General features: G+C 38.7%; 1 protein-coding gene across 4 annotated transcripts in view; it reads right to left on the minus strand.

Annotated features, from left to right (window-relative positions):
• Positions 1-569: 569 nt before the first annotated feature.
• The window catches only part of LOC134527447 (serine--tRNA ligase, mitochondrial), a 39,073-nt gene continuing 14,000 nt past the window's right edge, over positions 570-25,642 (minus strand). For 2 of the 4 annotated variants that reach the window (XM_063360137.1, XM_063360135.1), the window contains exons 2-4: positions 19,002-19,186; positions 13,680-13,918; positions 570-1,099 (exon numbers count right to left, since the gene is read on the minus strand). In XM_063360137.1, coding sequence (XP_063216207.1) covers positions 750-1,099; positions 13,680-13,918; positions 19,002-19,186 — 774 coding nt within the window. In that variant the 3' untranslated portion in view covers positions 570-749. The remainder of the gene's footprint in view (positions 1,100-13,679; positions 13,919-19,001; positions 19,187-25,642) is intronic. The other 2 variants (XM_063360138.1, XM_063360136.1) reach the window with 1 other exon arrangement.

Raw genomic sequence — 25,642 nt, forward strand, 5'->3', positions numbered from 1 at the left:
AATATAAACATAGCCAAATACCGTAATTTTCCGCTTTAGAAGCTTTTTGAATTAGCAAAAACTACACTTTACTTAAACATTGCACAGGTAAACATGCAATATCTAAAGCCAATCAAAGAAGTTTTTCAACATGCAGAGCTTCTTTTAGTTACTTGTACAGTGAAATGTAAATTATAGGCATTTTAAGGCTTTCTGTGACTTTTCTACCATCCTGGTCATTAGAACATGCGCATCTCAGCTGACACACTGAATCAGTACAACATGTCATGACTGGTAAAAGCAGAACTTTATAACACACACCTATTTAAAAAATGAACTGAACTTAATCAGCTTGTGACAGCCCATGCTCACAATTCTTTCAATCAGCAAATTTTAATGTCTTGAAATTAATTTAAGCAAAGTTGCCTCATAATGTATGTTACACTTAAAACAAATGAGTGAAGCTCTGTATAGGGATCTTAAAAAACACTGGTATGCAGGAACTGTCCAAACACATTCAAAATTGTGCAGGAAGTATGGGATGGGTATGAAAAGGAAAGAAGACGGTTGAACAAAGTAAACTTATAAACTATGCTGACACACAAATTTTTATTAATCAATTTTTTAACTAAAATGCTTTGGTTTCATTAACTTCATGTGAGGTATTCGCTCTTCTCGCACCAACCTCTCTCTACCAAGCATGAATGGTCTGAGCAGTTCTGGGATGACGACAGTTCCGTCACGCTCCTGGTGGGTTTCCACGAGAGCGATCAGCATTCTCGGGATGGCACAGGCCGTCCCGTTGACAGTGTGGGCATGCTCCGGCACAGAGGCCCCACGAGGCCAGTACTTGATGGCAAGGCGTCGGGACTGATAGTCGGTACAGTTGCTTCCGCTCGACACTTCCCCGAACATGTTCCGCCCGGGTAGCCATGCCTCCAGGTCGTACTTGCGGTACGCCGGGGCCCCCAGTTCGTGCGGGGGCATGTCCAGGGTCTGCAGGTGTAGTCCCAGTCCAGCAAATATTTCCTCCTGGATCTCCCGGAACTCCTCCAGCAGACTGTCAGAGCTAACCTTGTCCGTGACTGCGAACATCTCCACCTTCGTGAACTGATGGACGCTACAATTCAGGAAACACACTACAACATTAATGAGCGTAAAATATTGGCAAAATGTCATATTTATCAATTATTTACTAAAATATACTGTACAAGTAACTAGAATTTCTCAAGAGCAGTCACAGTGGTGGAAACTCACTGTCTTCATTGTGGCTACATTACTTTCTGAACACTGTATGTCATTACATTACAACCTTTAACTAGGGACAGGGAATTTTACTTAATCATGACTATCGACTGCATCTTCACAACTATCACTTCTACTTTTTTAAAGTCCATATCAAAATTGCTACAATTATGAAGTCCATTAGATTTTGATGTCTTTTACCATTGTTCTTTCTGCAGCACAAAAGCCAGGCATGCCATGTCCAAACATGTCCCTTCATCTAAGTTTCCAAAACTGCCACCAGATAACAGTATATATTGCATGCCATTTCAAGCTTTCCTTAATTTGTATGAGGTAATTTTATTTATTAATGTAGACTAGTTTATGTGCTGTTGGAAAAATATGAATACAAATGTTAAATTAGTATACAGTATTTTTAAATCAAGTTCCATGCTTGTAAAAACATTTGGTGAGCAATAATAATTATGATTTACAAGAGAATTATGTAGTTCATTAAAATCTTGGTGAATCCTCATTTCAAACTCTGGTGATTATAGAGACTATTCTATGTAAGCTGGCTGTGGCCCATGCCTTGGCCACAAAGATTCATTGTTATTTACTTATATCGTTTACAAGGTGTTAAACAGTGTTATTTAGGCCTTAGAATATTTTTTCATAATTGTTAAACTTTTATTAAGGCAGGTCAAAAAGTAGGTAGGTAAATGTACATTATCTTCCTGTACATGGCAGTCTCAAATTGTTTATTGTGATTTATAATACATGGGTATTCTTTCAAGTTTATTTAATTTCTAATTAATTAAAAAGTAAGTGAGCGGAGTCACACATTTTATACTTAAACTAAGTTTGAAAAGTAGGGGTGCGACGATTATAAGGAAAAAAATTTTTTAAGGTAAAGTTATTCATAAAAACAAAACCAGTTCATGGAAAGTATGTTTATTTAGGAAAAAAAAGGTGGAGTATACAAGAGCACGCGAAACAATTTATATTAATAATTCATGCAACAACAAACCTTTCTTCAACTTTAAATAGAAAAACAAAATATGTGACCCAAACGCAAGCCATTTGAATCTGTGACGTGAACTAACGCGTAACTATTGTCATTAACACTTACCCCGTAAGAGTGCGGGCTATCAAATGTAGTTAACTCTGCGATTGACAGAGAGTGCGCGTTGCATGAATCGGCGAGATATCGATTTTTTGACTATGTGCACACGCTCTATACAGGAAGCAACATAACCAAAACATGAATGATGCGCTGGCTACATTTTTATAAGTGGTACTCCGCGGCGATGCAGACAGACAGATAAAGGTTGTAACGTTTAAAAACGTCTTTAAAAGAATATTTATATGTTAGACAACTTCGTATTTCCGTTAATTAAAAATGTAAGTGGTAATGTCTGAATAAATATTAGATTTATACTTTAAAATACATCGTTTTATACGGAAGAAATACCTACACAAAGCGCTTGCCACGGCAACGCAAACAGATAAAGGTTGTAACGTTTAAAAACGTTTTTAAAAGAAAATTTACACGTCAGACAACTTCGTATTACCGTTAATTAAATAAGTAAGTGGCAATGTCCAAATACAGTAGAGTCTCGCTAATTCGGACCCTGCTAGTCCGGACATCCGGTTAATCCGGACGGATATAAAAAATACGTAAATGATTAAGTATATTGTGACAAAGGAAAATAAAAAAAATATATATATTTGTAAGAGAGGGTCCTCTTGCCCTCAGTAGCCGGGAGTATTACCGCTAGTTTTCCGCTCATCGTCTTTTCCAAGAAGTGACTCACTCTATCTATACCTGCGAGTTGTTTTGTTTTGTTCCCTTCAGTCGATGGTTACTCGTGCTGGTGACAAGTGTTTGTGACAGTTAAATTTTATTCAGTGCGAGTATTGTATTGTGTACACTTATTAAGAGCAACGTAATGGCTACTAAACGTAAGAAAGTGACTGTAACTATGGAGCAAAAACTCCAAGCCTTATTTCGTATTGATGCGGGTGAATCATTAACTAGAATCGCGCAAGATCTAGGAGTGGGAAAACAAACTGTTTCTGATTGGGAAAAAAATCGGAAAGAAATTGAAGATTTTTGTGCTAAAATGGTGAGTAAGGACAGTCTGGGTAACAGAAGCACGTTAAAAAAACCAAAAAATGAAACTTTAGACGAGGCTTTGTACATTTGGTTTTGCCAACAACGTGGACAAGGCGTTCCGCTGTCGGGCGTAACATTACAAGCGTTCGCGCTCAAACTCAATGAAAAATTAAAAGGTGACCCTGCTTTTACTGCCAGTGTGGGATGGTTATCTCGTTGGAAAGATCGACACGGTATTCGTGAACTTAGTGTAAGTGGTGAAATGTTGTCAGGTGACAATAGTGCAAGTGAAGACTTTAAAGTAAAATTTGAAAAGTTTGTAAAGATGAAAACTTAGAGCCTTGCCAAGTGTTTAACGCTGATGAAACGGGATTAAATTACAAAATGCTTCCAAAAAAAACATTAGCATCAAAATTGGATTCTGTAGCCAAAGGTCATAAGGTAAAAAAAGAAAGAGTAACTTTGCTTCCTTGTAGTAATGCTTCTGGCAACTTGAAAATTCCACTATTGGTTATAGGCAAATCGGCTAAGCCTAGGGCCCTTAAAAATCTTAATAGAAATGCTCTTCCAGCCCAGTACACTTCACAAAAATCAGCATGGATGGACAGCAAAATTTTTAAAGCTTGGTTTTTTGAAACATTTGTTCCTAAAACAAAAAAGTTTTTGAGAGACGAAAAGCGCCCAGAAAAAGCTGTGTTGTTAATTGATAATGCACCATGCCACTCGAGTGAAGAAGAATTGCGAGACGGTGAAATTATCATAAAATTTCTGCCACCAAACGTGACTGCTTTGATACAACCAATGGATCAAGGGGTGATTGAAGCAATAAAACGGCAATATAGGAAAAAAATGATCATGTTTCTTTTAGAGCAACAAGAAACAGACCCGTCAGCTAACTTAATGGATCATATTAAGAAAGTGACAATGAAGACTGTCATTTACTTGGTCGCAGAAGCATGGGAAGAAATTAAGCCGTCAACTCTTCAAAAAAGCTGGAGAAATTTGTGGCCAAGCATTTCACAGGAAAAACAGGGACAAGACGAAACTCAACCAACTTCAACTAGCTTTGATTTTGTACATGTTTTTCAACAGTTGGAGGGTTGTGCCAACATAGAGGAGAATGACATATCAGAATGGATTAACGATGACAACGGTATTGGTCATCAAATGTTAAGTGAAGATGAAATCATGGAGGCATGCATTGCAAACACAGCAACTGAAATAGACAGTTCGGAAGATGACGATGGAGGTACGGAGGAATCAGCTGGCCCAACTCATGGCGAAGCGACTACAATGCTGGAGGGGTTGCTGAGTTACTTTGAGAAGCAAAGCGACACGTCTGCTGAGCTACTGACGTTGAGGCGCCTATGAGATCGCACGGCAAAACGATGGCAAAATTCTTTAAAACAAAAGAATATTACAGACTTTTTCGAGTAAATTAATTGTTTTTAAACTTTAATTGTTTTATACTTTTAAATTACATGTAGGTATGTACAATACATATTATTGTTTTATATATGTTACATACATATGTAACATATGTATATAGTTTCTTAAGTACCTTATAATAAAATGCAGTTGATTTTTAAGCATAAAGATTTTTTATTTAGCCTATAAAACTTGTTTTTGATACATTTTAAAGTTGATTACGGATGATCCGGACTTTCGGTGATCCGGACAGGGTCCGGTCCGGATTAGTGAGACTCTACTGTAAATATTATATTTCTACTTTAAAATACATTGTTTTATACGGAAAAAATACCCACACAAAGTGCTCGGAATCTAATTGCGGGACCAAAAACATCATGCGACGTTTACGAGAGTTTTTTTTTATCCAAATTTTGACGCCCTAAAATATGGGTGTGATGATTATGCAAGTGCGACGATTATGCGGTAAAAGAGGTGTGTGCTTCAGAATATGCCGATAGTTGGGCGCTACTGGATGAACTGTGCGATTAAGTAGTGTGTTAATGACCCACTAGATGGCAATAGTGGAGGCGAAGTGCAGAAACAACTAATGGGTATGTGTGTCTTAGGAAGCGTCCTAGTGTGGTGCAAGAGAGTTTAATTTGGTGTGGCAACACTAAAAAATGCTTTGAGCAGCAGTTCGTGCAGAAAAATTTCACGTGCGATTTGTAACCATTCGATGGAGTGACGGTTAACGTTTTGCAACCTCTGCTTGTATTTATGAAGAATATTGCTGCGAACTCAGACAGGACCGCGGCACACGCCAGGTTCGGAGCTGGCTAGCGGTCCTGCATGGCCACTGACGTCACGCACCGTGTCATGTGCTGTTCACTGACGTAAGGCATGCCACGCGTGCCTGGCCGAATTACAAGGGTCGTCGCTACCCCCCTCCTCCCCCCATGCATTGTCCTGCCTCGGTGCTGTTATCTATCGCTGAGCGGCCTGGGAAATTCTGCAGGTCGCAGTGCGGAGTGATGCAAAATGACGCTGCTTTTCTGTACTGTTCGGGCATCAGGTCAGCCCGGGATGAGGCGACTAGTCACACCTGCTCTCATCGGTTCTGGAAAGACGACCCACGACGACTAAAACAGCGACGCCGGCCTCTGCGGGAGTTCCGACAGTTCCGAGCAGATTCCGATTGAAGGGACGTGCAACATCGGCGAAGAGGGTGAGAGACCTCCTCCCACCCCCCTCCCAAGAGTGGCCAGATGCGGAGTTAGATTGGAATGTCAGAGTGTGGTGACTGAGTGGTGCGAGACTGGTGTGTGGACAGGCGCGAGGTAAGGGCCGAATCACTGTTGAGCCTAGCTCCAGTGAGGAGTGCAAACTCAGAACTTGACAGACATTGAGTGACTTGAGAATAAACATTTTTAAGTGCCAGTGATTTGTGATAATCAATTTTTAATTATAATTATTTATTATTAATGTAAATATGAGTAATCAATAAAACTGTTAAAACTTAATTGGGCTATCCCTTACGAACCCAGTTCTCCCCACATTATAGGTCGTGAAAATATGGTCGTTTGTGGATTAGTGCCAGTTTCTTATGCATACCAGGAGACTTTTGGTGTGTATGCATTTACACGGCAAGAGGAAGACAAACCGCAAGTTGGAATTTGATTTTATTATTGCTCGACAAAGTTGTTGCCGAGGAACCAAGGGACAACGGTGCTACAGGCAGGACTTTCTTCAGAGGCCAAGTTAATGTTGTGGCCTGACATTATAATGTTCACAAAGAACAATTATGTCGCAAGCAATTTTAATATTGCGTCGGAATTTTGTTACATAAGTTGGAAAGCACTAAAGTGCTGGTAGGCATGCCATTTTACTGTGTTATGCTCTAGCAATTTGAGTCTTGTTTTTAATATTTCCATTTTACAGGCAAGTTCCCCCAACTGTGTTGAGCGCATGGAAGAATACGTTATACCTGGATGTTACATTGTTTTTTTTTTTAAATTAGAACTAAACTAAGTGTGATAAACCTTTTTCAGCGAGAATAGACTTCTACCTAGAAAATAAATATTATTTTATGCAGCTGCAAGTTAGTTATATTGGTTGAGCTCGATTAAGATAGTTTATTTCAATATAATAAATACAAGATGGGTACCCGCATGTTCATCTTTAGATTTATATTAGATTAATCAGCTGCCACTTTGACTTTGCTGTGCTTTGAAGGAAAATATTGTATTTTGCATAAACAGTATACCCAGTAAGTTTTAATGTTATTGGCAAGCAGATTTTATAGCTATAATTAGCAGCCCATTGGAGATTTGTTGGAGTAACAGTCATGTTTAGTAAATATGCATTTGGTGATAAGAGTAAAAGATTATTGCACTTTTATTGGTAAATATACAGTTTATAACTTTTCCATGTAGCTTTCCATTTAAAGATTTAACCCTGCTATTTTGTTTTGATAATAATTATTAGTTTTTGTTATTTGATTCCGTCTTCTGTGTTATTTGAGCTTGGTTTTAGTTTGGGAATTCAGTATGTTTGAAATTTGCGCGCAACTCCAGACAGAGAGCTTCGAGGTTGTGAGCCTCTGCTGGTTAATAAAGTTTGACCAGCAGGGTGGACCACGCGGTCTTTTAAAACTTTTGAACAATTTGTTGCATGTTTTTTTTAGCCTTCACACTATTCTTTTAACAAAAATAAGTTTATAAAAGTTGTTACATCCATGGGACCCTAGGGGAAATGGCGCTCTAAGAGAGCTTGGGACAAGAGACAGACATGACCATACAAGGTTACATGCAGCAATCAGAGGCTCCATGGACAGAGGATCGGATGGCCTTTATTCTTTTCCCCGCTACGAATACACAAAACATAACAAAAACAATTTTGTTGGATGTTTAAAATGTCAAGAATATGCAAGAAGTATATCTTTTCATAACTTTGAAATCATAGACAGTTTGGTTAAGCGAAATAAAATATTTTTTATGATAAAAGAAATAAATTTTTATGATAAAATCAGTTACAGTCCCTCACAGAGGCTTAAAATACTCTCCTCACAAATTGCCATATCAATGAGTGCTTCACGACTTTGTTCAACAAATCAAATCATTAGAATGCCGTAAGACATCACTACTACTTCTCTCATTAGTGAGTTATCGTCCTCAAATGAAGGAGGTACTAAACTTCCTAACGACAGTGCAGCATTTGCACGTCATGAAGAATTATTTTGCACATTAAGCAATGAAAGAAACATTAAACTACCACAAATTTAAGCATATAAAAAAAGTTGATTATTTTTTACCTCTCTCTCATAATTTCAGAGGTAATTGTTCTTAATAACATACCCAGTTTATATCAAATTTTTTAATTCTAATTATATCAAAATCTTATTAATATAATTTTTAAAATCAAATAGATATTGGCTATGGCACAGTTTAGCATCACAAACACACATAACTGCTTACTTTAATATTTTACGTTAAAATACAATTGGATATGGTACACAGAACTGCTCAAAAATTACATATATATTTTTAAAATCAAAATATTTTTGTAAGTCAGACGGTTAGGTTTTGTTACGAAAGTTATGAATGGGCGCCACTCTATGAAAAGGGCACAGGGACCCAGTGGAGACTCCTCTTAGGTCATGACGTCACCTATGTGAAAGTAAGATTCAAACCCTCTTTAACTAACCAAAAATTAAGCACTCCTGACTTGCTCTCAGTGTCGGGCACGCTTACACTGATGGAAGTTAATTTGGGCTCTAAAGGCATCCCACACGTATTATCTGCAGATGGCTGACACATGACCAGTAAGCAACACAATTATCTCGCCCATTTTCATTCACGTGAACAGATACTTCACGCCTTCGTACTAGTTTACATTAAACTAGTAAAAAGCCAGATGGCACAAATAGTTTTAGGTGTGGTACAAACCTACAAACCACTCTCGTGGTGGCACAAAGGATTCACGTAGTTGTTTTCAGTCACACACATGAGCTAAAGAATCATTAATTAAGCGGTCTGCCAACCGAGGCAGACCCAGAGGATGTAAAGAAAGCAATGTTAATTAATTTAAATATATAAAACAGAATTAACACTCAGTGATGGCAACAGATGAAGTCCCTGGGGTGCTGGCGCATCTACCTCAACTGGTGATGATGTCAGCCTCGGGTGCTACCAGAGCCGTGCTTAGAGCCGAGCAAGGAATCCGTTAAGCTTATTTGAATTGGAGCCATGGGTTACTAGTGAAAAACACACAAGACACTTATAGAAATGAGGCACATTCTTTCATGCCCTTGACACTTATTAGCATACAGTAATTAGGTATTTAAAAGAATGCCTGCTTTGGCCAAGTTCAGGTCCGCTCAGGACTGTTGGGCTCCGTTGTAGCATTGCAGTATACAAGCCTTTTCTACTAATAAAAGTGTTATTAAGAATGGGTTAGGTTGCCAGTATATTTTATTCTGAATTTATAATTATTTAATAATCATGTTTCTTCTGTCATCCTTTCAACTTTGTTTTGCTACTTATAATTACCTAATACAGTAAGTCCTCGGTTTACGTCGGGGTTACGTTCCTGAAAACCGCGACGTAAATAGAAACGACGCAAAATGAGCCATGTTTCATGCCACCGGCCGACCACGGCCCAAGGTCGGCCGGAAGCGCTGGCATACAGACGTGAAACGGGCAATTTTATCAGCAAATTACAACCGACAGCGTGGGAAACAAGTCCAACTAGTACTTCTCAGTTTTATAGAATGGTTATTTAACCAGCTGCTTTATTACCTTTATTGATTGAAATATAAAAACAGATATATAGTCGTTTGGAAGACATCTTATAAAGAAAAAATCATAAATTGCAGTGAGCTGATACTGTAGGCCTACTACAAACGCATTTAATCACGATAAAGTTAACAACGGCACGTTTAAAACTCCGGCCAACTCAATGATATCATAGCGACTGAAGTGTAGAGCTGTAGCAAACCGTATATATTCGTTACTGAGTAACGGGTGCGGCATCTAGTAACGAGTAACAAAACGTTACACACGAATGCATTTCGTTACTCGCATTTTTCGTATGTTTTACGCATGCGCGCGCTTATTCGTTACAAAGAACGACGTTTGTTTATTAAGACGAGTATAATTTGGAAATTCGTCGTCCAAGTTTTTTACTTTTTATTAAAGGTATTGTGTGTGTAGACAAAGTTTGAGATTGGAACAGAAACAACGTAAGAAAGTATTTTTTTACAAATTATAAATATGTATGTTTTTGTTTTTTACTATCGCGTATTTTCACGTTTTTTGTTCTTATCTTAAAAGAGATATTATAATAAAGCTGCTCTAATGAGATTTTATTGTTTCTTGGTTAACAAAAGCTGTTAATTATCAAATACGTTTAATTGTTTATATTCGATTTATTATTATTTACGCGACGTCATACTGTACGCGTACGAAATACGACTCGATTCGTTGCTGTTACATAACATAGCATGTTATGCGGTATCAGAAGTAACGAGTAACGATACGAAAGTAACGAGTACTAATTGTTATAGTAACGAATACATACCGGTACACTTTTTTTAGTTACTTTTACACCTCTACTGAAGTGCCAAGGAGTTGGACGAAAAGGGGTAGGAGAAAATGCTGTGTCGTTGCGGGAAGTAGATAACACTTCTACGTGCGAGATACGTGGGTGGCCGAGCGGGCGGGCTGGTAGTATTGCATCACAGCGCGGAGAGCAGCGGAGAGCAGGAAGCGTCCCTCATGATGTATGATAAGATAAGGCGGTGAACGTGTAGCTTACGCTACGTAGTATAAATTAACTACCGAAGGAAACAAAGAATTATAAACGAATTATATACGGTGTTTTGGTTAAAATAAAGATTTACGGTCATTGTAAACGACGTTATTGTGAATCGGCGACAACTTAAATTGAAACATGAGTACTCAAACTTTAGCGACGTTAATCCGAAACGACGTAAATCGGTACGACGTAAATAGAGGACTTACTGTAGTATGTGTAATGAGTTTTCTCTATTATTTATTTAAATTTGAATATTGTATTATAATTATATATTACGTTTTTATTAGAATGCAGATGTTGCATAATGATTCTAGAACAAGGGACTGTGTCTGGGGTGAAGTGTAGAAAGAGACAGGCATAAGAGGCCTGTAAGTGCGAGTGAGAACAAAACAGTAATTCCCCAGTAAGAGAGAGACCGTAATGATAACTGCTGTCTCACGGTGTTGGAGAGAGAAGGAGAAAGTGAATCACCTGTTTCTATGTATGAAAATGGTTTTCAGTGTATATGTTCTGTGTTCTGATTGGCTTATGATTTGTAGTGTGAATGAAGCGTGTGTGTGATATGAAGCGGTGAGGTCATGTGACTGCCCTCCCTGCGTAAAGGACACAGTGCCATGATCTCACCAGTCGTCTGTCGCTGCACGAGAAGGGCGCGTTCATTGACTTCTCACTAAATATGTAGAAATTAAGGACTTAACCGATGTCATTTTTCGTTAAGTAACAACGCCCGAGCTGCGAGCAATTCTCGACAGGCGGATGTACGAGTGGAATGCGTGAGCAAAACATTGAAAGGGATTGGATGCGGTTGTTTCGTCTTTCGGACAATAAAACTCTCGAATGAAAAAGAAAGAAAATCTTTTTATTTCATATAACGAATCGCAACACCGTCTTTGTTCAGGATGCGTAAGTAATTAAATTACAATAAAACAGGACACTTAAGCCAGTATTTAAATATAAACACTAAGCGACAAAAATTAAGAGTTACAATTACATAAATAGTTTACTTAAAATGGGTATAAACACTACATGACTGGGTGTCTTCTGATGTTGTAGCACTCCATTTTAACCATGGTTCGTACCCTATTGTGCAATCAAACATGAAGGCTTTTTAAGGACTCCTTTACTTCACCGCTTTGAACACCATCAAGAGATAGAAAACTATTTGTATATCCCAAAATACCTCAAGAAAAAAAAATGTTGAATAGCCCATGCACAAAATAATTTTTTGCTGGTCAGTTCAATTCATACAGATACGCCCCTATTGTTCAGAATTTATTATCTTTGGTAATCTCTGGAATTTGCAGCCCTAACATTTAATTTGATCATAAATTACATTTACTTCTGAATTTATCCATTACTTTAAATCAGTTTTTAAGGATTCTTAATGAAATTTATGGACTTTTAAGGATCCTTATTCAATCAAGGTAAAATTAAGTACATCTTAAGGATATTAAGGAGGTGTACGAACACACACAATTACATACAATGGCTGTACAAATGCGAGACAATGATGGCTAAGGTTGGGGAAGGGAGCGAAGTCTCACCAGGCTCATGGGGGCGAAGACCCGGTCGACATCAATTATGTAGCTTGTAAAACTGCAAGACCCTGCCCTCTCAAGCTTTTAAAAGAATGTTTGAGCAATTAATATTATGTTTTATTCATTCATAGGAATCAACTGATTATATTCCTTCAATGTTATAGTGAACTAGTTTTTATACTAGTATTTTATCATCATTAATATTCTTGTAAATAATTTTGTGATGTTTTATTTAGAAAAGCAGTTTAGTTCAAATTTTATTGGTTCTCATGTTATTATGTGGGTATGTATTTTTCCAGTATGTTATTTACTTTCAATTTTGTTTTAATGCCTATATTTTATGTTTGAAGTGAGTAAGAAGCTATCATAATGATTCTAGAACATTTGGTAAAGTTTGAGTGAAAGAAAGGATGAGAGACAGGTGCGCAACTCAGCGGTTTCATGGTTTTTTCAGATTTTTTTCAGCTGCCGAGGCTTTCTGGCAACTTCTGTATGTATTCTTATGATGGGAAAGTTGAACTCTTGCAATTACCACAGCATTTATCAATTAGCTAGTAAGAGAGAGAGGCAGTATGTCTGCTACTTTGATCTTGCGAAAGCTTTTGATACTGTCAACCATGTTATTTTACTTAGGAAACTGTCTAACTTTGGTTTACGTGACAATTTCGTAAAATGGTTCTACAATTACCTTAACAACAGAAACTTTTTTTTATCTATAAACAACTGTAAATCTGCACTTTTTAAAGCCTGTTCCGGTACACTCTCTCCTTTACTCTTAAGTACATTCATCGATGACATCTCGTGCGTACCCACCCATTCCTCTGATGTATTGTTTGCACATGACCTCAAAATTTGTATAATCATTCACACTCTTGATGAGTGTTTACTATTTAAACTTGACAATGAAATTCACAAGTGGTGCAAAACAAATCAAGTAACTCTCAATTTAAAAAAATTATGTCCTTCATAAGGAAATATCTTCCTATCAAAAATGATTACATACTAGATAATTCATGGGCAAAAAGGCCCGCGGGCGAAGTGTGACCCTTTGGGCTAGTCAATCCAGCCCGCGACACAGTTTTGAAAACCCCTACAATTACAGATAAGACAAAATGCATTTTCTGCGTAGCTAGAATAGAATAACCGATTTATTCTCATTGCATTTTAAGTACGGTATGATCACATCTAATATTAAATGAGTTTTCACGCATCCTCGCGTAGGCGTAGTGCCGTAGTAGATGTCTGTAAATCAGTAGCATGGCGATGTGGAGTACAGTGTGTAGGGCAGTGTTCACACTGGTGTCTTCACAGTGCCTGGCCTGTAGAGTACACAGTGTTACTCAGCTAAATTCAGAATGAATCGGGAGCTACCATTTTCGTTTCCCCTGTTCTCAAGGTCAGTGTAGTTCGGACAGTCACGTAGTCAGTGTCAAGTCACCTCTGCGGCTGTGTGTCTGACTTGTGTTTCTATAGTTTTGCTTTGTTGGTAGTCTTTTTGACATTTTTGATCGTTACAATGGCAAGTAAAAAATGTAAAGTTGATTCAGAATGCCGTGTTTTTAAAGATGAGTGCAATTGGAAATACTTTTTCATACCTATAAAGGCTTCTCGCACCGAGCCCTCTTGGGTGAGAGCCAGGTATCCTGTTTCCGGAGGGGGACAGGGGTGGAGAAGGTCGAACTGGTCTTGCGGCAGGATTATGGCTGGGCAGTCTTCTTGGAGGGGCGGCGCAGGGGTTGCGGACGCGTCTGTCTCCGGGCTGGAACGGTATTGGAGAGGGCTGTTTGTAGATCCCTGGATGTCCTGGAGAGCCGGCGATGGGTGACAGGGAAGCCTGGAAGTGCAGATAGAGACGCAGGATACTTTGTATACGTCTCTGGCTGGGTTCCTGGTCTCTCAAAGGAGGTTCGAGGGGGCTGGTGGTCTGTTCAGGAGCAGTGGTCCTCGAAGGGCTGGGTATGGGTGAGAGTGGAGGTGGAATGAGGTAATAGGGGCGTAAGCTGATGCTGGTTGAGCTCTTCCTCTTTCTTCCTCTTGATGGTGGTTGTGCTGATGCTTGGAAGGGCGGTCTGCAAGAGTTCGCAGAGTCCCCTCGGCAGAGGGAAGCCGTAGCGCAGATCCGGGCAGTTCTCTTGGCGTTGGACGAGCTCCTCCAGGCTTGGTGGTGGTCCGGGTATCCGCACCAGGGCTGGGAATAACCCCGGCGGAGGCTTCACGGAGGTGACCTTGAGTTTCCTCTGCTGTGCGACCTGCTGGCGTAGATGAATAGCTAGAGGGGTGAGGGATGGGGCTAGACTTTTCATTGAAAATGACGGTATTTTTACAAGAAAACTTTAATTGACCTGAATGTCAAACAGTTCAATTGGTCGCCTGCGTCGGCTTTCACTGAATTATACAAAGTACACCCTATCGTCAAGGAAGGGGGGGGGGGGGACAAATTCCCTAGGCCGAGATAGGTCCTCCGGTGGCCTGGCTCGCGAAGGAGGGGAGTGTGCTGCAGAAAACGGATAGCCAGTTCTGCTGCTCCCCCTAGGATCGTCCTATGGTCAGTGGGCGGATTCCAGCCACACTGGCCGTCGGGCCGATCAACTGCCTTCAGGTGGATGACCTTCCCTTTATATAGGGAGAAAAGCACGGGAACGAAAAAAGGAAGGGAAGGGCGAACTAACTCCCCTTTGGAAGGGATGCGATGCGCGCGCATAAATCTCGCCGAAATTTCCCTGCCCTGGTGGTGGAAGTATAAACTAGATATTAATAATTAAAAAGAAAAGATAAACGTGGCATAAATAATTATATGTACATACATATATATTCAATCCTATGTATATAAAAAGTATTTAAACTTACTTTCACAACTTAATTTTATACTTTTATATAAATATAGTTGGTAGATCGCCGGTCACAAGATGGCGTCCCAATGTACATGTTCAGCTGTGGCGAAAGAAAAATATCCATTTGTGTACATAACTCGTCCATATTTACTATTATATTCCAAAATAAGTAAATATGTGTGGTTATAGCGACGTGAAAAATAAAGGGCGGAGATGGTTGGTTGCTTTAATGAATTATTCTATTGTTCGTCGCTTTATTTATAACCTAAGACGTCGCACAGATTCCTCGCAGCATATTACGTGAGTAGGCCTATTGCCGAAATACCTTTTTCCCTGAATTGCTTCTGAGCTTATTAAAACTCGTTTTGGGTTTAATTATAACGTAAAGTAACGTGATGTTTAATATAGAGAGGGCGGGCAAGCATCAGGATAAACCTGTGTGCCTCATTTGCAATGAAGCTGTAGCCGCATTCAAGGAATTCAATCTCTGACGACACTTCATGACAAAACATAACAATGCCACTTTTTAGACTATGAGCGAAGAAGAATGTAAGCAAAGGCAGGAGCTCTATGTAAAACACTGTCAGATCAGGAGGGGGAGAAAAGAAAAGAAAAGAGAGAAAAAAAAACCTGTTTTCAAAAGCTAGCTACACATGCCAGCTATGTTGTGGCATATAATATAAATTTTGTGTGATGTAAATCTAAAATGAAGTTTATCACTTATAAAAATTGTTTTCTTCAATTTTTTTTTTGCCCTAGATAATTTTTTTATTTTATCTGGCCCTCCCTTTAAAAAGTTTGCCCATGTTTGTAATAGATAATGCTACAAATATAGATTCTATTCTTTCTCTTTACTTATCACTAATTAGGTCTAACTTAAAATATTGTTCAGTTATTTCGAATTCTATTAATAAATCTGATAGTGATAAAATTGACTCTATTCAAAAAAAAAATAAAAATAATTAGGCTTAAATATTTTCATGAATATTACTTAACTTCTCTAGCTGACCGCAGTGAATACTTTGATGCAATGTTTATTAAAAATTGTTATAATTAAAATATATAAACTGTAAGTATATTCTTGATAATACTGGCATTAGAGTACCACAATTTAACAGTAAATTAACATCTACTGCATATACCTACTACAAAAAGAATGATATCTTTAGACATCTCGAATTTCAATAAACGTGATAATCTGAGTAATATACTGAAAAATTAATTTTTTTTTACATATACCTTTGTGTTTGTTTTTGTGCGTTTCTTGTTCTGTATATATCCATTGTCCACTTAAGTCTACGTATGATTGTATTTGTGTACTTCTGCAATTGTCTTGTGGTCCCTGTATGTGTGTGGTGCCTACGTTTTTGATGAGAATGCTTGTGAGTGGTGCCTGTCTGCCAGATTGTCCTGGTAGGTCTTGCTGATCTTGCGCAATCCTAACATGCTAGTGATGCCTGGTCTCATGCAGTGACCGTTTGTGTTCATTGTTCACGTCTGTTTTGCACCCATCATTAAGTGTAAAAACTGTAGATGGGCATGTCACAATATAAAATAAATATACAGAATGTATCAAAATTCATGTTACAACGCTTGAGGGTAGAAAGCTCTTATTATTTGCAACCATTTTTGCCAATAAACATGTTGCCGGAAACACATAGTTAAGCCCCTGTAGCCCCAGAAAGAGTCAGCGTAGGCAACCCGTTGGGCTTTGTGTGAGACAGGCGATGCTGTGGTGAATTACGTGTTTACGATGCCGGGCAGCGCTCGAGAGGACTGTACGATGTCGAATGCTGACCCCCGCCCCTTTTTACTTCCGTTGGTGGCACCCTCACCTCTTTTCTTCCGTTCGTGCCGTGCCATAGCACTGTGCAGCGTGACATCGCAGTGTCGCAGTGTGTTTTGATATCACTGGTGGTCTGTCGTTGACTGTTCTGTCGTACAAGCAAACTCGTGGTGTCATTTCTTTCGCTGTGGTTCTGAAAAGAGCGACGTTTTAGTGGAGCTCAATGGAGTACACGTTTAGTGAGTACACGGACATGCTGCTTGTTTACGGGGAAGCTAGATAAAATGGACGAGCCGCCCGTCGTCTGTACGAAGAACGATATCCGGGAGGTAGTATTCTAGCTCACACCATGTGTGCAAGACATACTCAGCGAATGCGTGATACTGGTACATGTGCCGTCACAAGACCAAATGCTGGTGCTCCACGCAGGGTTCGTACTCCCAGTTTTGAAGAAGATGTACTTCATAGATTTGAGGAGAGTCCGGATACAAGCACAAGGGCAGAAGGTTCCGATATGGACACTGACAAAATGGCTGTTTGGCGAGTTCTTCATGAGCAACTCTTGTACCCGTACCACCTTCAAAAAGTGCAACACATGGGTCCGGCGGACTATCCTCTTCGCATGACCTTTTCTCGTTGGTACATTCGAAGAGTATTGAGGAACCCCGAGTTAGCAGTTTTATTCAGCAAGGAAGCCAAGTTCATTCAAGACGCTATTCTCAATTCGCACAACAGTCATGTTTGGAATGATGTCAATCCGCATGCAACGTGTGTTACAGCTTGCCAGGAACGTTTTTCAGTTAATGTGTGGGCCGGTATTGTTGACGGCGTACTCATCGGGCCTTTTTTTCTTCCGCCACGACTTACCGGCGCCGGATACCTCCACTTCCTTCAGAACGAACTACCAGGTCTTCTTGAAGAGGTTCCATTGCATGTCCGACGTGTGATGTGGTACCAACATGACGGGGCACCACCTCATTTTTCCCTGCAAGTGCGAGAGTATTTAAACCAAACATTTCCAAACCGATGGATTGGACGAGCGGGCCCTGTCGCATGGACGCCAAGGTCACCGGACCTAACCCCGTTAGATTTCTTTCTGTGGGGTTATGTAAAAGGGCTTATCTACGCTACGCCAGTAGAAACGGTAGAAGAGCTTACACAGCGAATCATTGAAGCGTTCGAAATCATAAGGTCGACTCCACACATGCTCCAGCGTATCCGTGAAAACATGATTCGCCATTGCCACCTCTGTGTCGCTCAAGGTGGGTGTGTCTTTGAGCCGTTGCTTTAGGCTGTCACGTTGTTAAAACGTATGCAACAATTTCAATGTTAAGAAACAAAGCCAAAGCTGTGATTGATTTCAGAGTGAAATTAAAATCTGTGCCATGATTAAAAAGGTTATTTCTCTACTCGAACGCCCGCACATCCACAACATAACACTCTACAACGGGTTGCCTACGCTGACTATTTCTGGGGCTACAGGGGCTTAACTACACGTTTCCGGCAACATGTTTATTGGCAAAAATGGTTGCAAATAATAAGAGCTTTCTACCCTCAAGCATTGTAACATGAATTTTGATACATCCTGTATAAACATAACATATGAAAACTAGGCCTGTGTGAATATTCAAATTTTTGAATACAAAATAATAAACTATTCGTGTTTTATTCGCCCTCGAGAACTAACACTTCGAAATAACGAATATTTGTTTGCTTAAGAATACTTGACATAATAATACCTGATGAGATTGTTATATACCAACGTTTACTGGTAAAATTAAGTAATTAGTGCTATATAAATGCCCCTTTTTTGATGTTTAATAGGACTTCATAATCAAAAACATAATAAATAAGCAACATTTCAAAAATTCAAGAAGTATTAAAAGTTTTTTTGCGCTACTGTCTCGCTAAAAAGTAATGCAATAATTCATGTAAACAATTCAAAACATGGCATATTTTGTCATTTCAAACTTCAAAACAAATTTTTAATGTATTTTTTTCATCACATGCACCATAAGTGGGGGGGGAAACAAGTCAACAACCATGAACTACAACACCACAAACCACGGACACTCCATTGAGATGGGTATTAAAAGAAGTAATCATCATAGTTTTAACGGCATATCAATCTATAGTCACAATCTATCTAACACCATGTGATACATTTAAGCAGCTTACTTACTGTATATATCTACGATGAAACAGACGTTCTGACTCAAAAGTATATAAATAAACTTAAATAATGGTTTAAGATGAATAGCCAAAATACTGTCACAGAAGTTACGCGTGTTAAAAATTACCGATAAATTCCCCTCTCTTCAGAAAGTCTGGATGTCTCTGCTCTGAAACACCTGCTAACGGCAGCCAACCTCAAGGGCAGCTCAGATGCATGGAACTGCCTGTTCATCACGTAGCCTGCAAGCGCCATCTCTGCTGTTCCTGACAAGCACAAGTCGGAGCCGTGCAACTCGTCGAGTCGGTACACCTGCGTCAGACAGTAGACACGTCACTATCTTGTCTTGAGCACTGTGACAACTGCGAGACCCAACAAACTGGCAACAGTAAAAACTAACAATCATGAGCTTCCCAAGCACATGTGTGTTCATGCACATGCAGAGTGTGTGTGAGAAAGAGCAGTGGTGTCATATTGATAAACTGAAGATACTAAGAAATATTTGACATTATGACTATTTTAATTTTTATATCTTCAATATTTTTGTGCAAACATTTACAGACTAAGACCTGTCTACTGGATGCAATGAAACAAAATAAAATTTGGTACAAAGAAATGAAATGATAACCTAAATTTATACCACAGATTTATGTACGTTTTAATCGGTTAATTATGATATTTTATCTTTTAATTTCATGAAATTGTGAAGTTAATGTCAGCAGATGTTCCTAAATTTTTTGATAAAATTATTTTTACTCTGCCATTTATCACTTGTGCATCCTACACTACGTTTATGGTGGACCAGCTTTACTTTGCCCCAAAATTTTTAGTCAGGTTTTATTTGCTAACCACAAAATGATGAAAACATTTCTACATCATTCTGATTTTAAGTGATACAACCATGAAACCTCGGATTATGCTGATTAACTGCAAGTACAGGAACAAAATAAAAATAAACTCACCTATTTCGGAGGCAGCATATCTCCTAAACATAGCATGTGCATGCAGTAATGTTACTTGGGAAAAAAATTGTGGCATCCCATGAAATGAACGAAACACTGATGTAATTGTGCAACATCAGAAAAACATTCTAAATTCACTATAAATACAACATTATCAAATACACACTCATAAACCAAATACAAATTTCTTACCAATCATTGTCATGGACAAACAAACAATCCTACTTTTGAAAGACTGCACACAGATGGTAAAGAGAAACCCTAGATTACAGGACCTTTTACACATACCTGAATACTCCGGAAAAAATCTGAAATTACTCAGATAATAATTTTAAATTAAAATTGGAAAATGAATAAAATAAAAATAAATACTTGAACATTTTGCAAAAAGAAAATAATTAAAACTGTAAGAAAGATAAAAAAAATTACAATTTGAATTCCAAATCATCTAAATTTAATGCACAGTAATTATATACATTTATATATAGTAGTACATTTGTTCACCAAAGGGCACAAATATTAATAATTAGTAGTAATAAACAGGAACATAAGCAGAATTTAATATTTTTTGGTGGGGGGAGGGAGAAGGAGGGATAGAACCACTTTTCCCACTTTCGCTTTTAAATAATTTTGTCTTTTGTTGGTGGGAATGATAGATTTTTAGGGATTTGAAGGGGAGGGGGAATTATTCCCTCTGCATATGTCCCTGGTCATAACCAACAAAATAATTTCTAAAAATATAAAAATTCACAGGTAAAAAATTGTTTTCAAAATTAAAATTTTGGCAGGCAAATAACAAACCATTAAATTTGATGCAAGATAAGATTATTTTAATGTTTAATTTTCCCTTCTTTAGAAAGAACCACTATGTCCACAATGGATAATTTTAGTAGGCACGGCTTGAAATCTAGATTCTTCCACTAGAGGGGTAAACAGTCCAGCTGTTTAGTTTTATTTTATGGTTAGAATTTTTATTCTAAATTAATTAATATTTTTTATGTTATAAATTGATTTAAATGTATAGATTTAAGCATAACTAGAGAGAGCCAACATCATGTAAACCATTCCATTTCACCTTGGTCTAGACATTGAGCGAAGGTAATCTCTGATTTTTAACTATATAATCTTTGAATATATAGTTAAAATATAAATATAGTTGAAATAGTTATTCTGTTTATAAACTTATTTATGCACCAGACACACATTTCACAGTTATTTTCTATTTTCACAAGTTTCATTAACTCCAGTTGGAAATACTTCTCATAGTTTCCTTGAGCCTTGGCTGCTACAACAAACCAAGTTAGGAGGGCTTTGAAATTGGAATAGGAAGAGAGCTGAAGAACGTAATCATGAGAAGAAGTCGTCTTGTTACATGTGTGGCTAGCCGAATACTTGGGGCCCGCACGGGAGATTTGAAGATACGTGACTACCGCAATTCAGCTAACAGTCATCGGTAAAGTGCTAATTATAGAAAATTCTGATTTTTCTAGTATCAGAATAAGGGAGTATCAACATCCCAATAAGTCTACCGCATCGGTCGCAATCATTTGTGAGTGCGAAGAGATGACTGTGTTGCTGAGCTTGGTTCCTACTAGATCATCATTGGTGAGACTATTCCAAGTCTTAGACATTTCAGGAGCCACTGAAATCGCTGATTTCTGTTGTCATTCCAGTTTCAGCAACCAAAACAGTAGTTGTTCTTTGCAGCTATCCATATGAGTTCCTGCCATCAGAGAGACTACCCAGTGGTCCAAAGGAAGCAGAGAATCTTCTCTACCGTCACATAGCAGCTAGTCGCTTGGGATTTGTGCGTGTTCTGTCTTGACTGACATTAATCATATCTGGAGACATATCACATCATCAATATTGACTCATAATATTAAGAAGGGTTAGCTCAACTATAAACGTAAAAATTAACGTTAGTCACCTAGTTTTGCACGATTATCCTAAAAGTTAATGTTTTGACCATTTAATAAATATAATATAATTTATCACTTGTCTAAATGCATATATTTTGTGGTCAAATAATATTTTGAAGGAATACATTAATTGTTTAGAACCAAACATACGTGTATTGAGATTAATATATCAATTTCAAACTACTTAGAAATATCAGAATTGCATTTGTGAGCAGATAGCAGATGCATTTATTATGCCAGTTTAAAACTAGACAGAATGTGACACACCTACACCAATGGCAATTTATAACTTTATTGTTAGTTTATTTTACTACACTCATTAATCCAGACATTTTCCTTATAAGTATTGAAAGTTCAAAGCATACTAGATACAGCGGTGATGTGCTGGTTACACTGCTGGGCATATTGAAAACTAATCACATTCACTGTACCTCCAGTAAGCACGCGAGCTGCATGTACACATCATTACAGGAAACAGCATATGTCGTACAGTCTCACTGTGATGCTTGTTTGTGGGACAGTGAAATGTAAACAGTGTTCCAGCACAAGGGTTTGCTAAGATATGCCTAGATAAAATCTGTGCATTTGCATTAAGGGCCCCGCCTACCTGGGCAGAAAAAACAAGGCAATGTGCCAAAACACACATATCACAAATCATATTAATAACCTTTTGTTTTTAATATTGATTCGACCAGGGCTACGCCCCCTACAGCCCGATATGTTACCACCCTCCCTTCCTTCCCGTCATTCAAACCTCCCGTGGCCGACGTGTGCGTGTGTGGACTGCAAGAGGCAGAGTCATGCCAGAGCCTCGTTCCCTCCTAATTTCTATTTAATTATCATTATTGCATTTATTATGTTGTGTACATAAGTTTCAGGGCATAATACTATATTTCATTTATTTTCCTTTCAGCAAAAATGCTAAAGGGCTGCTACAGACTCAGACTTGCCCAAGGCCTTTCAGCTACTATAACTTTATTTAATTATTTCTTGTTCAACTTAATTATTACATGGTTGCAGTACATGGACCGCCAGGGTAAAATGTAAAAAGGTGTTTGGTGATTTAATTGGTTTTATTAAATATGCCATGGTGGTCGGACAGCCTGTAAACCGATCGTGCAGCAAGGCTTTTAAACAGTTTTAACATATTTTAGGGTCTTTATGTAACATGCTTAAGCGGGAATTGTATCGTGTAGTATAAAATAATACACAGCGTTACCGAACTTGTCTCTTTTCATTTGACCACATGTGTACTCCAGGCTGGCGTGTGGGATGCCATAAGAGCCCACGGCATTAAAACATAGCGTGCCCGTCGCTGAGAGCAGGCCCAGGTCAACTATTTTGTAGGCAGCGCACGAGGGTCAAGTCATGTCCCCACATGGGCGACATCACGCCCAGAGTAACAGTCTCATCCGGATCCGTGCCCCCTAGACATGGTGGCCCCCTTCTGATTTAACATCTCTCTAACGCCCCAAAAACCCCCGGCGACATCAATATTTTGCATTTATCACATTTGTTATAATAAACAATGTTGTGTATTAAAACTTGAGCCATAGCTACGACACCTATGACTCTAGACACCTTCCAACACAGTACCAATGCTCATATCCCTCCAAGAACTATTGGTCAGGACATATTGCAACTGAAATATTATCTTATGAACTATTGTGATTTTAATATGAAAACTGTGATTTTCCTTCCACACTAAATAATTTTTGGACATTTCTGGTTGTGTGCGTTAGCCTTAAAAACTTTTATATGCACGGCCTTCCAGCCAATCAGAAACCAGGATACAAATTTAAGTAAAATTTTAAATAAATAATTAAGAACTTTAAGTGATGCAGAGTGACGCTTGTGCCAAGCTCATCGGATTTTGACAGTGCTAAAGTAATTTACCTTATTTGTAAAAAAACTGAAGTATTTTTATATGGTCTTAAGTGCAGATATGTAAAGTACAAGATAATATTTACGGTGGGAGTGTTTTAAGTAAGTACCCTTTCTACTGATGCTAACCTCACCTACTATTATGGTCTGCATATATCTTTATTTATTAAAGACACAACTCTCAAACATAGCAGTTCTCACTCACAAAACATGGCTGCAGTTCAACTCATAACCAGGCAACACAAACTGTTTTAAACCTGATAATGCCAACCTAGCCATACAAACTAACATTAACCTAAATACATAACTTTCCCCTTAACTTAGTACAATACAAAATCTTTTTGTTTATTTGGTAATTATGTTACTCTGTTTGAAGTTCTAAGTGTCTTGTTATCTTGTCACTGATGACAGCCATTTCCCATCCTATATGCAAACATGTCTTCGGATTCTTCTACACCTGTAGAAGGTGTCTGTGCTCGCGATGATAGTGCTGAAGGACATTCTCCAAAACCTCTGAAAGGTTCCCAGTCTTGTGCCTGAGGAGGAGGTGGTGCTTATTCTCTGGGTGGTGATCTTGGACTTGTCTCTTTAGCTGAACAACCAGGCTTTCAGTGTACTACTGCGACATCCTTATAAATGCTTGCATGCTGTTATTTCTTTGTCTCTGGCCAGCCGAATTGACTGCGACACTATTAGAATCTACTCCACAACTTGTGGCCATGCTCTTCGGAGTAACTAATCAGTGAGAGCCTATGTGATTGCCCGCCACTTCTTCACACTACATATGTTAAGGGCCCTTACTTTGCTTTGATCACTCCCAACAGCCATTTTGTAGCCCCACTGTGATTCCTGTACAGCACTGGATCTCCAATCGCAAAATTTCTCACTGTTTCAGGGATGTTCAAAGTTTGACGATCCTCACAAGCCATTGGATGTGTCTGTTCCAATGTTGTATGCAATGACCTACCCCTTAGCAGCATTGATGGTGCCTTGTTGATCATTGTACATGATGTTATTCGCAAAGCAAACAGCATACGAACCAATCTTGTTTGCCAATCACCACTCAACAGTTACAAGTTTTCTTTAATGGTTTGTACCATTCTTTTAGCCTAGCCATTTGTAGATGGGTGAAAAGGTGTTTGTATTAGTCGGATCCCATTCTTTGCTAGAAAAGTTTTAATTTCCTTAGACACAAACACTGTTCCATTGTCACTCACTATACTATATTGTAGGCCGTGAAAGCTGAATATGTCTCTAAGTTCTCTTATGACTGATGCAGAGGTCATAGACTGCACTTCCTGACTTCTGGCCACCTGTAATATGCATCAACAACTATCACGAACACTTGCCCTATGTTTTGTATCTAAAATCCGAGCAACTTATTTCGCTTTTGGGGGGTTTGCTCAATGCTGCTGACATCCCACACATTGTTCAACCATTGCTTCAATGTCAAGTGTCCATTTTAGGCTACCACACGTAGCTGCGAGCTAACGCCTTGGACCTGACAACTCCATTATGTACTGCATGTAGTACCTGTAACAATTGTGTCCTTAAAGATGATGGAATAATCACATGGTTCCCCCACAAGATGCAACCCTTGTAGAAAGACAATTGATTTTTATTAAGAATATACGGATGAAGATCTTCTGAGAAATCTCCCTCTGGCCAACCGATACATGTGTTTCGTTTAACTTGAGCCAGTGTTGGATACTCTTCTGTATCTTGTGCTATTTTTTCTGCTCCTACTGGCAAGTCTGAACTTTCTTCCAGCATCAACATATCACCCACTACTGGAATTTTAAACGTCTCCGACTGTATAGGCAACCGGCTCAATGCATCAGCATGGCCAATTTTTGGCCTTCCTGGTGAACTAGCTGGTAGTCATACATGGTTAGCCACAAGCTACAATGCAACAGCCGGGAAGACAGTATGTCTGGAGTTTGCTTAGTGGGATCCAATAGGTGCAGTAAGGGCTTATGTTGTGAGTTCACAATAGTAAATGG

This window comes from Bacillus rossius, chromosome 1, assembly GCF_032445375.1.
Source record: "Bacillus rossius redtenbacheri isolate Brsri chromosome 1, Brsri_v3, whole genome shotgun sequence".
Taxonomy (NCBI): domain Eukaryota; kingdom Metazoa; phylum Arthropoda; class Insecta; order Phasmatodea; family Bacillidae; genus Bacillus; species Bacillus rossius.